The sequence below is a fragment of the Erpetoichthys calabaricus genome, chromosome 8, assembly GCF_900747795.2.
Source record: "Erpetoichthys calabaricus chromosome 8, fErpCal1.3, whole genome shotgun sequence".
NCBI lineage: Eukaryota > Metazoa > Chordata > Cladistia > Polypteriformes > Polypteridae > Erpetoichthys > Erpetoichthys calabaricus.
Window position 1 is genome coordinate 43,254,818 of NC_041401.2, and position 15,212 is coordinate 43,270,029.

General features: G+C 38.6%; 1 protein-coding gene across 1 annotated transcript in view; it reads right to left on the reverse strand.

Moving 5' to 3' along the window:
• dars1 (aspartyl-tRNA synthetase 1) overlaps positions 1-15,212 on the reverse strand; it is a 76,797-nt gene that overhangs the window by 45,618 nt on the left and 15,967 nt on the right. Inside the window, exons 2-4 of the mRNA XM_028806500.2 lie at positions 13,952-14,051; positions 8,656-8,685; positions 5,572-5,629 (exon numbers count right to left, since the gene is read on the reverse strand). Of these exons, the coding sequence (XP_028662333.1) occupies positions 5,572-5,629; positions 8,656-8,685; positions 13,952-14,051 (188 nt within the window). The remainder of the gene's footprint in view (positions 1-5,571; positions 5,630-8,655; positions 8,686-13,951; positions 14,052-15,212) is intronic.

A 15,212-nucleotide genomic window follows, 5' to 3' on the forward strand; every position in this document is an offset into this window, starting at 1 on the left:
GCCTCATTAGAACAGGAACAATGTAGAATGTTTTTCACAACAGCAGCACTTTCTGGATCTTAAGAATCTGAGGACTAGCTCTATGTGGTTCTACGTCTTTTCCTGTGTGTAGTGTCTTCAGTGGTCTCCTCACTTGGTCTTCAGTTATGGACAGCTCATACTGATGATCAGAAGTGGACCTGTCTCACTGGTTATCCAGTTGAAGCAGTAGCAGTTGTAGATGCATTAAGGATGGTATGAGGGGACTGGTCATTGGAAGAAGGTGATTGTGGGTGTGAAAATCTACAGTGAAACCTTGATTATCCATCACTCGATTAACCATCAGGGGCAAAAAAAAAAAAAAAAAAAAACATTGCATATGCCAGCGTTAACCTGTACGCTGTGAGCTATGAATATTGGAACAACTTTCCCTTGTTAGCATACTAGGGCGCTCCGCCCCCTGCTCGCTTCGCTCGCCAACCCCTGGTGTTGGGAATGACAAAGAGCGTGATGTATGAATGAGATATAGAATAGTGTGAAGGTGTAGATGATGCAAATAGAAAGCAAACAATAAAGTGTGTGGCACAGTGTAAAGGTTTATTGTAAAATTTCTTTGTACACGCCGTTTAAGTGTAAAAGGTAATTCCAGGTCAGAACTTGTAATGTCAATGAAGATGGTTATTGTTGTGATCAGAGTCAAATTTGTCAGAGCTTAGAAAGAGTTGTGTCTCTCCAGGAAGTAATGGAATGACTTGGGTATTTATGTTTTCCACATTAATATTTTTTGGACATAATATAGTGCGTTGTGTTAAAAGGGGCATTTGGTCTAATGAGATTGCTGTTCCAAATCTGTCTGTAACTAAGTCGTCGCAGATAAAGGCTTGAGGAATTGTACTAATATCTGGGTGAAGTCCATCTGTATTGGTGAGTGTACCATCTCCCAGTTGTAATAAGCAATTGTTATGATATGGTTCTGAACATCGTATCTTTTTTACTAACTGTATCTTTTGAAAGCAATGCCAATTGTCTGCGTATTTTAAGGTGCACTGAACAATAGCTGAGCGAATGGCATGTGGAAGAATAGCTAAGCACTGTCTAAAATCTCCTCCAAATAAAAGTACCTTTCCTCCAAAGCGAATATTATTATTCCTAAACGTTTCTAGAAGTTTATGAATGGTGTTGAGTAAGTGACTGTATGCCATTGTACATTCATCAATAATTAACATTTTTGCAAGACAGATGTCACGTGCAGTGCCACCGTTAATGTTCATAGTGGATACCGATTTGTAGGATCTAATGCAGTTGATAAAGATTTCACTTTCAGGTACATCGTTAGTTAGAAGCTTCTGTAGATATTCAGGATATGAATGTAAAGGAGGCAGTCTAATTTGACCCTTTTGACAACAACGTGTAAATGTATTACTTGTATTGCCAGTTGTTTCTTCAGGGAAGTGAACTGAATGACAATGATTGCAAATGACATTCATTAATCCGAATGAATTTTTCCTGGTGTATGTTTTGCTTGTGCCGTTTGAGAGGCGCGTTGTTGCATGTGTAGTATTTGGGACGTGTTGTTTTGGAGCTGTAATCGATTTGCTTGTGCTGTGTGAGAAGTCCGTTGTAGCCTTCCTTGCCGTTAACGTATGTCTGAGACGGGAGGTGTTTCGTTTTGAATCCGTGCCTGTTGCGATGCAGCACTTTGATTGATAGATTGCGTCATGTGGATCTAGGATGTAGATTTGTGCATATTTGCGTTGTTGATTTGTTTCAGGGTGCACTGTTCCAATGCGATGCAGTATTTGTGCACATATGCGAAAGCAGTATGGGCCATTGCCTTTTGGTGGCCTGATATTTACTCCAGTAGATGCAAAAGCAAATGAACTATTGTAGGATCAAATGCAGTTCATAAAGTTTTTACTTTTAGGTACATCGTTAGTTAGAAGCTTTAGTTGAGCTTTGCGTTTTTGGAGCCGAGACATTTTTTCTTCTAGAAATATGGATAAGTAATAAGGAGTATTGCACTCACTGTTAATATGGAGCCTTTTCTGCGGTTGAACGGTTAATAGTGCCTTATTGTAATGAGATCCACCTATGCTGCATAGTGTGAATTGTGTTTGGTCCCGTTATCCGAGCGGTATCGTTTTGTACCTGTGATCGTGAATTCATGACTTGTTTGTTCTTGAGCGTGAGAAATATGGATAAGTAATAAGGAGGATCGCACTCACTGTTAATATGGAGCCTTTTCTGCGGTTGAACGGTTAATAGTGCCTCATTGTAATAAGATCTACCTATGCTGCATATTGTGAACGTGTTGAGATGACGTATGTTTAATACGGACGGTTCATTTAGAAATGGGGCTTTGTGTGTCATTTGTTATTTATGTTACTGTGGTCGTGGGTCTGAATCGTCGTTTTTGTGTACGTTTCGTGTGCTATGTCCGTAGTCTGTCCCGTTTCGTGTCCAATGGGCTTTGTGTGGTGCTCGCAGCTTTTTTTTTTTGTGTGCTTGTGGCTTGTTGAATCCTCCTCTTTGTGTGCGTCCCGTTTCGTGTGCAATGGGATTAAATCCTCCTCTTTGTGTGTGTCCCATCCGTTGCTTGTGTGTGTGTGTGGGGGGGGGTTTGCGGGCTCTTTTTTTTTGTGTGCCAGGGGCTTGTTGAATCGTCCTCTTTGTGTGTGTCCCGTCCGTTGCTTGTGTGTGTGTGTGTGTTTGGGGGCAGGGTGTTTTGCTCGTGCGGCGCTGTGTGCGTCGCCTGTGTTTGACTCCTTTTTTCTGTGCTCACTCCTTTTTTCTGTGGTCTTGTCCGCCTCTCGCGGCGCCTCATTTCTTGGGGCGCCTGCGCAGTACGTCTTTTTGCGGCTACGGCCCATGGCCGGATGTCCCTGCGTCCATCCGGTTTAGCATTCTCGGTTAGTAATATGGATAGTGTTTGTTCTTCCCCAGTACTACAGTGTCAGTTACGTACCTTCAGTTTTAATAGTGCCTTGTAACTTTCTCTTTTGTTATAATTAATCTACTATACATTGTTATGGCCGATAAATGTATGCGTGTGGTGTTGGAATTATCACAGAAAGTGAAATTATTAAACATTTATGAAATGGTGAAAGTGTTTCAAGTATTGCTTTGATTTATGGAAAAGGAAGAACAGTGAACGATATAAAGCATGATGCCAGCAAAATTGAAAATGTGTTGAAAATGGAAATCACTGATGGTAACGTTATTCTGTACTAATGCTGTTCTGTATTGTAATTTTCTTTTTAAATTCTGTTATATTATGTTTTGTTAATATATTGACGCGCAGGCCCCTTATGATGCACTGCACAGGAGCAGAAAGGGTGGAATGAATGCTGTAAGTGATGGGACTAGGTGAAGAGCTTCTGTTCCATAAGGGGTAGACACGCCTCTTAGGAGCTGAGTGACAGGAGAAGTTAGAAGAAAAAGGAAGGTGCGGCATAAGGAAGTTCTGAGTAGGAGTGGGGAGTCAATAAGCAGGAGTGTTTGCGATATAGAGATAAAAACAAAAAGAATGTTAATGGAAGGAGATAAACTGATTGGAAGGGAAAGCCTTCTCTTATTGTTTTGGAGATGTGCTCCATAACCCATATTAAGGGGTATAAGACAGGGCACAGTTTGTTACGGAATAAAGACTCTAAGTAAAACATAGAAAACTTCAGTACCACTGAGTTTTCTTAATACACTGGTCATTACAATATTATAAGAATTAATTAATTATGTTAAAACTATATTTTGTTAATAAAATTTTGCTTTGTAAATAAAAGACTATTCGCTAAACTAATCTACTGTATATAAATTTTTAAAGTTGCTGTTCTGTTATCTATCTTTTCTATCTTGGTCCCGACCCTTGATGGATAATTGAGGTTTTACTGTATTTAAAAAATGGTTCATAGTATTGGCTTCTAGCACCTGAGCCCTGGATTATTTGAGTCCAGTAATTATGCCTTGTTATTCCGGACATCCATCATGTTATTCTAAGTGTGTTTCTATTTTATTTTAGCTCTGTAAGCTTCTTTTCCTTCACACTCACTGTACATCATTCAGAGCTTCTTTGTCACTGGATTTAAATGCTCTCTCTTTCTCATTCAGGAGACTTATCAGCTCCTTACTAATCCAGGGCTTTCTGTTTGGAAAGCAAAACACTGTCTTTGTGAGTACCACAGTGTTGACACAAAATGTAATATAGTATTTAATGCAGTGATAAGAGTCCATCAAACTCATCCACATGTGACTCATATTTCCCATTCTGTCATTTGGGAGCAGTCATTAAGAGCCACTACTGCATCAGGGCTCCATTTCTTTACTATCCTGGTGTTTACAGGTTGTCTTTCTAATAGGCTTATAGCTGGAAATTGGATGAATCAGGTTGTGGTCAGATCTGCAGAAAGGTGCCAGAAGTTTACACTTAAAGGCATATCTTATATATGGATAGAGCAGGTCCAGCTTGTTATTTCTCTAAATGGCACATAACAAAAACTAATGGATGTCTGTCATTGTTCTTTCCAAATTCACCACATATTATAACTGCAGGATCAGAATTAGTCATCATTAAAGTGTTGGTGACAGAGTGAATCATTTTTGGTGCAGAGTCTCCATTTGAAGACAGAGGAATATAAACATTAATAAGAACCTTGCAACTTATCTCCATGGACAAATATCATGGTCTGAATTATAAACTGTAGATTTAACTGTAATGCACTCCCTTTTATAACATTCCTCATTCAAAAAGATGACCAGTCCCCCTCATGTCTTTTTTCCACACTGCGCCCACTCTCTTTCTGCATGAATAAGATGAAATTCGTCTAGCATTTTAAAGGTGTCAAGTATACCAGGTTTAAGCCAGCGCTACGTAAAATACAAAATGCTACTGTACCTGTATGCACTGTGACTCACTATGAGAGCATAAAATTCATCCACCTTATTTGAAAGCGATAAAACAATTCCCATTACAATGGATCGCAGGCTAGTTGTGAATCCTGTTCACTTAGCTTTTATTTTTGTGCCAGCAGGACACCTTCCCTGTGCTCGGACAAAGAACTCTTGCAAAACCTTGAAAATCAGCTGCTTAGGTGTGTGCAGTTGCAGTGCACAAAGCTGATAATGGGAGTATTTAATACGTCTGGGTTTAATTTTCTCATTGTCTCTTACGTTACCAGGTGCTGCAGAGATAAGGCGTCCTCCTGGTCCTCTTTGTAATCCCTCCTAAATTTGGAGCACATTCAATAGGCAGTCGAGATGATCTAGTGCCTGGGTTTGCGTTGACTGCAGATTATTAGTAAATTTAATATCAATTTATCTGATTTCTAGAGGCTACTATCATTGACAAGCCAGAAGCCAGATCAAATCTAATTGTAATCAAGGCTGGTAACTAGTAAAACAAAATGAAAAACAGAGAGATCACTGTGCATCTTATGAATACAATATAGTTAATATCATACATTCACTATTCTGGACTGATGGATAAATAAACATAATTATGATATAATAGCAGTTTGACTTTGCAGGATTTCAGATATTACAGAACATTTGATCAAAAAACACTAAACAAAATAATCTAAATTAAGCATAACTACTGACCTGGTTTTTGCTGTGACTGAACCATTGCCGGCTGGCCATATCGATCTTTTGCAAAATCCTAATGTTGAACAGAGGGATAAAAAACAAAACAGGGATTTTTCTGATTACTTAGTATCATTTTGAAAATTTGGTATATGAAGTCTTCCCACGAAACAAAAGCAAAAAGCAAATAAAATATGTAGATTAAAAAAGCAAACAATAATTAAAGGGAACAATTTAAAATAATCCATCCATCCATTCTCTTCCGCTTATCCGAGGTCGGGTCGCGGGGGCAGCAGCTTGAGCAGAGATGCCCAGACTTCCCTCTCCCCGGCCACTTCTTCTAGCTCTTCCGGGAGAATCCCGAGGCGTTCCCAGGCCAGCCGGGAGACATAGTCCCTCCAGCGTGTCCTGGGTCTTCCCCGGGGCCTCCTCCCGGTTGGACGTGCCCGGAACACCTCCCCAGGGAGGCGTCCAGGAGGCATCCTGATCAGATGCCCGAGCCACCTCATCTGACTCCTCTCGATGTGGAGGAGCAGCGGCTCTACTCTGAGCCCCTCCCGGATGACTGAGCTTCTCACCCTATCTTTAAGGGAGAGCCCAGACACCCTGTGAAGGAAACTCATTTCAGCCGCTTGTATTCGCGATCTCGTTCTTTCGGTCACTACCCATAGCTCATGACCATAGGTGAGGGTAGGAACATAGATTGACCGGTAAATTGAGAGCTTTGCCTTATGGCTCAGCTCCATTTTCACCACGACAGACCGATGCAGAGCCCGCATAACTGCGGACGCTGCACCGATCCGCCTGTCGATCTCACGCTCCATTCTTCCCTCACTCGTGAACAAGACCCCGAGATACTTGAATTCCTCCACTTGAGGCAGGATCTCGCTCCCAACCCTGAGAGGGCACTCCACCCTTCTCCGGCTGAGGACCATGGTCTCGGATTTGGAGGTGCTGATTCCCATCCCAGCCGCTTCACACTCAGCTGCGAACCGATCCAGAGAGAGCTGAAGATCACGGCCTGATGAAGCAAACAGGACAACATCATCTGCAAAAAGCAGTGACCCAATCCTGAGCCCACCAAACCGGACCCCCTCAACGCCCTGGCTGCGCCTAGAAATTCTATCCATAAAAGTTATGAACAGAATCGGTGACAAAGGGCAGCCCTGGCGGAGTCCAACTCTCACTGGAAACGGGTTCGACTTACTGCCGGCAATGCGGACCAAGCTCTGACACCGGTTGTACAGGGACCGAACAGCCCTTATCAGGGGGTCCGGTACTCCATACTCCCGGAGCACCCCCCACAGGATCCCCCAAGGAACACGGTCGAACGCCTTTTCCAAGTCCACAAAACACATGTAGACTGGTTGGGCGAACTCCCATGCACCCTCCAGGACTCTGCTAAGGGTGTAGAGCTGGTCCACTGTAAAAATGAATCATCTTGAATATACAGTACAATCTAACAAAATTATTTAGACATAACATAATATTTTACAAGTTCACATGAGTAAGAATTTTTTTAAGAATATCTTCCTTGCAAAGCTAACAGTGGTACCTTAAAATATGAAACAATTCATTGTTTAAACAGAAAGGCATTGTAATTTTTAAGTCACCATGACAGCCCTGGCAAGTGTCAAAGAGGGTGAACTTTCTCTTAAATAATGCCATAAATAACTTAACAAATACTTCAACTATATCCGATCCTCACCTAATGTCATGAGCTCTAGCTATGTATTAAAAGAACGAGAACATATGAAGACATGAGAACATGTGGCTAAAATTAAGTTCCTGTACAAGGCCCAGTGGTGGGCTCACTCTACTTGACAGTGTGAGGAGCTCAAGAAGATGGAAAAGTGGAGTACAATCATTGTGTTTGTGGAATGAGAAGGAAGAAATTGAGGTATAACAGGGAATGAAGGTAGGATTGCCCTTGATAGCACCTAAAGGTGGCATACAAGGCAAGATCCACTGGGAGAACTCCCAGGGCAGACCTAGCCTGGGAATGCCCCACAGTGAGCTCAAAAATATTACTGACGATACATGAATGTCCAGGTTTGTCCAGGTCCATGATGCAAATGTGACCCTCATGCAAAAAAAGGGAACTGAAAGTTTAAACATTTCATTATTATACAGTCTTTGAAACATATATAAAAAATGCATTAACAACACTTTTTTCCACATAATTAGATCTACTATAATATAGTGTATATTACTTATGAGCATCTTTCTTTTTACATTAATTACCCAAGCAATAAAATAATTATGTAATTGCTCAAATAAAGTTATTTTCAATATATGGAACTGAACTGACACAAAACTATGTCAGTATATATAACTTACATTACAGAAATTCAAAAAAATATTTCTAATAGCAAAACTTGGACCCAATGACAAATCATAAAGTCATAGGGTTGAAAGATGATTAAGCACAAATTTGATATATTAAGCATGAACAATAAGAAGGAACACCGCCTGGACAGGACACCAGCCCAAAACAGGTTGAACACACACAAAGGCCATTTAGCAATTCCAAATCACCTAACCTGCATGTCTTTTGAATATGGGAGGATACTGGAGCACCAGGAGGAAACCCACATAGACATGGGGAGAACATTTAAACTCCACACAGGGAACTCCTGGGACAGTCTCCTTAATGCAAGCCAGCAGCACTACCACTGCTCCACTGTGCCATCCAGATTATGTAGAAAGCCCATTTTTAGATTTTTGGCACACATCTCATATCCAAGACAATGGTTTTCAAAAAAGAAAACAGCACAAAATTGCATTTGTAATTACACTATTATTTTCAGATTTTTTTTTGTTGATAAGAAATACAAGCACAAACCTAACAACAAAATATTGAAACACAAAAACAGGACATAAAACATAAGTAACCAGATTTAGAATATACCAGGTTTTGATATTTATTGTACTTGATGAGTGGTTCCTAGCAAAGCTACTTAAGCCATTACTGGAGATTTAGTGTCAATCTTCAGTGGGCAGAGGTTTAATTAGTTCAGTACTACAGGTCAATTATGAAAGACTTTCCTAATGATTTGCTCTCACATACCAAAACAAAGCGGTTTGTCCTGAGGCACTTACCTCTTCACTTGTGGTTTGCTGTTCTGCTGCCTTTGTACAATTGAAAAGAAAGAGGAAATAATGTTATTAAAATTGAGTTAAAATAAATTATCAGAATGTTACAAGTAAACATGACAAAATTCATAGTAACATTATGTAAACAGTGTTTACAAAATTTGTATACACATAAAACATCAAGAAACATTTTAAAAATACAACCATGTTGTAGCCTTTCAACACCAGATTTTACAGAATAAAAGCTTTCACTCTCAGGTACTATGAAAAGTAATAAAACAAAGTCCACTTTAATACAGAGCCTTACCATTTATGTCACACAACTGATAAGCCTAAAGTAAAAGTACACAGATAAGCACCTAATTTATTTTTCCTTTGATATGAAATACATTCAAAAAATTTCAGAGTTAACTTATAAAAGCATATTCAACAATTTCTCTATCACAGCAGTCTACCATGTTTGGCATCAAATTTGTTTATATTTAAATCCATTATTTCTATTTTCCAAACAAAGATGCTATATACACATATATACAGGTACATCTCAATGAATTAGAATATCATCGAAAAGTTAATTTGTTTCAGTAATTCAATTCAAAAGTGAAACTCATATATTATATAGATTCATTACACACAGAGTGATATATTTCAAGCATTTATTTCTTTTCATTTTGCCGATTACGGCTTACAGGTAATGAAAAATCAAAGGTGGCCAGACTGACTCATTCGCTCACTCACTCATCAACAAAAACACTATTTTACGTTTAGTTAAAATGCTGAAATTGTGTAGAATAGTACATCTAGGTCAGTCCACTAAAAAGAGGACATTTCAATATACATTTAGGGGTTTTAAAAAAAAAACCCTGTATAATAGAAAAACTAAATACCACAAATTCTCAAAAATGCCATGTCAGATCTGATTGAAAATGCGTTTTTGTATTTGTCAATAATAATATTGTAGTCAGACGGCTATTCTAACACAACGCATACTTTTCTCTATACAGAGCTGAAAAGTGATTGCACAGCGTTATGGGGCTTGCAGTGTATGCAAATGAAGGTGTCCGACATCGGAACTAGCAATTAAGCGGAAGAAGGCAAAGTGTTCTGCACGAGAAAAAGAGAGGGGAACAAGGCTGCAGGGGCTCTTCAATGTCATATACCAACTGCAACAAACTGATTTTTAACAATGACACTTCACCCCACCCTGCAGCCAACCACTCTCCTCCAAATCGTATACCAAAATAAACTAGAATTTATAACACAATGCAAGGAGGAACAACATGTTAGTAACACAGAGTTCCTCCTGTCCTGTCACTTTAACCACAGGATGGGATGGTACAGTTAGGTCCATAAATATTTGGACAGAGACCACTTTTTTCTAATTTTGGTTCTGTACATTACCACAATGAATTTTAAATGAAACAACTCAGATGCAGTTGAAGTGCAGACTTTCAGCTTTAATTCAGTGGGGTGAACAAAATGATTGCATAAAAATGTGAGGCAACTAAAGCATTTTTTTTAACACAATCCCTTAATTTTAGGGGCTCAAAAGTAACTGGACAAATTAAATAACTGGAAATAAAATGTTCATTTCTAATACTTGGTTGAAAACCTTTTGCTGGCAATGACAGCCTGAAGTCTTGAACTCATGGACATCACCAGATGCTGGGTTTCCTTCTTTTTAATGCCCTGCCAGGCCTTTACTGCAGGGGCTTTCAGTTGCTGTTTGTTTGTGGGCCTTTCTGTTCAAAGTTTAGTCTTCAACAAGTTAAATGCATGCTCAGTTGGGTTAAGATCAGGTGACTGACTTGGCCATTCAAGAATTTTCCACTTCTTTGCTTTAATAAACTCCTGGGTTACTTTGGCTGTATGTTTTGGGTCATTGTCTATCTGTATCATGAAATGCCGCCCAATCAGTTTGACTGCATTTAGCTGGATCTGAGCAGACAGTATGTCTCTGAACACCTCAGAATTCATTCGGCTGCTTCTGTCCTGTGTCACATCATCAATAAACAGTAGTGTCCCAGTGCCACTGGCAGCCATGCACGCCCAAGCCATCACATTGCCTCCACTGTGTTTTACAGATGATGTGGTATGCTTTGGATAATGAGCTGTTCCACGCCTTCTCCATACTTTTTTCTTGCCATCATTCTGGTAGAGGTTGATCTTGGTTTCATCTGTCCAAAGAATGTTTTTCCAGAACTGTGCTGGCTTTTTTAGATGTTCTTTAGCAAAGTCCAATTTAGCCTTTCTATTCTTGAGGCTTATGAGTGGCTTGCACCTTGCAGTGCACCCTCTGTATTTACTTTCATGTAGTCTTCTCTTTATGGTAGACTTGGATATCGATACGCCTACCCCCTGGAGAGTGTTGTTCACTTGGTTGGCTGTTGTGAAGGGGTTTCTCTTCACCATGGAAATGATTCTGCGATCATCCACCACTGTTGTCTTCCGTGGACATCCAGGTCTTTTTGCATTGCTGAGTTCACCAGTGCTTGCTTTCTTTCTCAGGATGTACCAAACTGTAGATTTTGCCACTCGTAATATTGTAGCAATTTCTTGGGTGGGTTTTTTCTGTTTTTGCTGCTTAAGGATGGCTTCTTTCACCTGCATGGAGAGCTCCTTTGACCACATGTTGTCTGTTCACAGCAAAATCTTCCACATGCAAACACCACACCTCAAATCAGCTCCAGGCCTTTTATCTGCTTAATTGATAATGACATAATGATGGACTTGCCCACACCTGCCCATGAAATAGCCTTTGAGTCAATTGTCCAATTACTTTTGAGCCCCTGAAATGAAGGGATTGTGTTAAAAAAATGCTTTAGTTGTCTCACATTTTTATGCAATCATTTTGTCCACTCCACTGAATTAAAGCTGAAAGTCTGCACTTCAACTGCATCTGAATTCTTTCATTTAAAATTCATTGTGGTAATGTACAGAACCAAAATTAGAAAAAAGCTGTCTCTGTCCAAATATTTATGGACCTAACTGTATGTGGCGTGAGCTATGAAGTAAAAGGATGAAGGTTTACTAAGTTCAAGTAATACGTGTTTAGCAATAAAGCTTGAATTGTGTTGCCAGGAAATGAATGAGAAATACAGGAGACAGGAGAAGTCTTCCCATGTCCAACACAAGCAGCAATTAACTGCATCATTTTAAATACAACTGCAGCTCAGTTTACATGTGATGCATGACCAAAAGGGAGAGGGGTTGAAAACTGTACAAATACTGCTTTTCACAAGATTTCTTTTTACCTTCTGTACAATCCATACTACTTTCCTGTTTTGAACATCACACCTTCAAAAACGAAAAAAAAATTCTTCCCCTCATTATTTACATTTCAGACTCTCATGTTTTCTTTTCTCTACAAACAAAGACATCACAACAATACATTAATGGGGAGAAAACCAGAGCTTGAAGTGGGCCAGCACACACCCTCTAGCAATCATTTAAGACACCTCACAAAAGTACTGTCAGTTACATTGTTCCACTTCTACCACTGCCTAAATGTACAACCCCATACTTATTACAAACAGCAATATTGTTTAAAGTACAACATGATTCAGAGTTATAAATTCGTCGTCTGGCTTAGTGCTGAATTGGTACTAAAATTGTGAGTTTGGTACCAATTCCTGATTTCACAGATACAGTAAGTACCAGTACCAAAACAGAACTGAAGCAAATTAACAGATAACTCCCCATTAAACACCCCTAGAACTGGGTCACATGCTCGCTGGCCTACCCAGAGCACCACACAAACGTGTGTTGCAAATGTTGCGCCACATAAATGCACACCTCCCTACTTTGCTACAAGCTATGGTTTCCCATTGAATTCACCTCACACCTCACTGACTTGCTACTATCAGCGGTCCCCTTTGAATTCTGTAGTTCAGAGGTTCTTAAACATTTTATTCTGAGGACCCAAAAACGAAAATTAGTACCAAGATGAGGATTATTATCATAATGATAAAGTCATAAAGAGACAAATAACAATGGCCATGCAATAAAAAAATACAGTACTACTAAAATAGAAAAGTGGGAAACAAATGCATTGTTAAAACAACACTCTATCCTCAAGGAAAAGTATATTTCAGAATAAATGGCTGCCTAAAAAAGAATAAGCAAAGGTTTCTATAAAAATCAGACTTCGACTAGAAGACAGCAAGCAGTTCAACTGCACTATCAAAAAGCATGTAATACTGTAAGTTTGCTTTACTTAACATATTTTTGCAAACCATAGCTACATTGTTAGATTTTCTTTTCAAACAAAACACTAATAAACTAAACAAAACACCTGAACACCAGCAAAACCAAAGAGCTGGTGGTGGATTTTAGGAGGCCCAGACCCCTCATAGACCCAGTGATCATCAAAGGTGACTGTGTGCAGATGGTGCAGACCTATAAATATCTGGGAGTGGAGTTAAGTTTATTTATTTATTTATTTTTTATGTGAATTTCCCATTGGGATTAATAAAGTATCTATCTATCTATGTATCTATTATGCCACTATGCAGCTCATATATGAATCTTTTAGACTCGTTCAAGGAAAAGTATATTACAGAATTAATGGCTGCCTGCAGTTCAACTGCAGTATCAAAAAGCATGTAATATTTTAAGTTTGCTTTACTTATATTTTTGCAACCATATCGATATTTTTAGATTTTCAAATAAAAAAAAAACATGGTTGCAATGTGAAATTCTGTTCGAAACCTGAGACACAAAAGTCTTCAAAATGCTACTGAAGGTATTTTCTTAGCACTGAAAATTTCAGAACTGGTCACAGAGTTGACAGGTGCAGGGGTAAAGCCTCAACAGTAATTTAAACGAACAACAGTGTCTCACAGTACTATGCAAAACAGGCAATAAGCAATACTAGGTCTACAATCTGAATATCAGATATGTCACAGACATATCAAATGACTATCAAACCCACTTCATAATGCATAGAACATTGTAAATATACTGCTATAATGTATCAAAAGTACAGAGAGTGTGTTTGGACATTGAGATCCTGTAATAATATTGTGTGTCCATTAAAGAATGATTTAAACTGACTGACTCTAATAACCAAAGAGCTATAAGTTGGACAGTCTTACAACAGATGTGAGTGCACATATTAAACAATAAAAAATTGATTACTCTTAATAAGTGCTCTGTATTCAACAACCTGTATCTGCAAATTTCACAAGTTCAATTCCGGAACTGAAAAACAATAAGCATCCTTTTGAAGTATATTTATTTTCCTTTACGTGTGAACATCACGAAACAGCTGCTAAGGGCATGGAAGCTCCCACATACTAACCAACTTTGCTTGCTTGTCTGCCTTTTTAGCAGCTTTCTCGGCTTCCTTCTGCTGTTTCTTGAGGGCTTTCTTTGATTGTATCTGCAGTTCCTCTGCAGCGCTGTAACAGGAAGATAGAAAGAAAACATACAGATGTAAACTTCCAGGTCTATTTCTTATACTTCCTAAAGGAAGTTTTTACCTACTGGGAAAAAAGACTGGAAACTGCCATGAACCCAACATACAAGGGCATTTACCTTTGCAGACTGCTGAAGTACAATGATTTTCATTTAATGTCTTCAAACGGGTGACATCTATTGTTAAATGCCTAAAAGTAACTAGGAAAAGTGTTGCAATGGGAAAAGGAGTCAGGATATTACTTTTCATGTGTGTATTAACTAAAAAGAAAAAACAACAAGCAATTCACACCATGTGAAAAATTTGTCATCTGAACTAAAACAAACACCTTGCTGTAAATGTACATTAAATTAAAATTACCATTGCCTTTACAATGAATGAATAAAGCAAATGAATTTTGCAATAAGTAAAAAGTACAAGTAAAAATTTACAGTAAAAGTTTAATTAAAAAGACCTATGCATCTGCATGTGGTAGCTAAGCTAGGAAAATTTAAGGAATCTTTGTGATGATTTGCTTAGTTTGGAAAATCATGGAATTCAAATGTTACTCAGGATTAATTACTGACATACTGTAATTTTCCGTTTTTACAGTTAAACTGTCTGAAAACACAAATTTGGGTAGAACACTGATGTCTGTACATGACAGGAAATCCTGCTTTTTTGTGGACAATACATACATCAACATGTGACAATGCCTTATTAAATGGCAGACGAGCTGGACTCGTGGCCCCCACTGAAACATAACATATAGGAAATAATTTAATTACACAAAGAAAAGTTCTTGGAGACTGTACAATTCAGTTCAGTTTATTGCTATTATGTACTCTTTCACAGATGAGCTTGGTGCCTATCATTGCACATCTAAGTCTTGTATTAGCACTTGTGAATTTCTGTGTACATGTGCAATATGAGCTTAAACTGATTAGGAGACAAGGGGACTTCATATACAAAGATATTTACTGTATAATATAAAATTTCTAGACCCAAGGAGGAACATTTTGTATGTCCATACCAGACAGATGATCTCAAATTATACTATTCTGTAAACATACTTTTCTGGCAAGTTACTTAATAAAAAAAAATAAACCTACAAAAATTATACAAAATATTATTTAAAGATGTTAGAAAAGGGCTGTGAGCAATT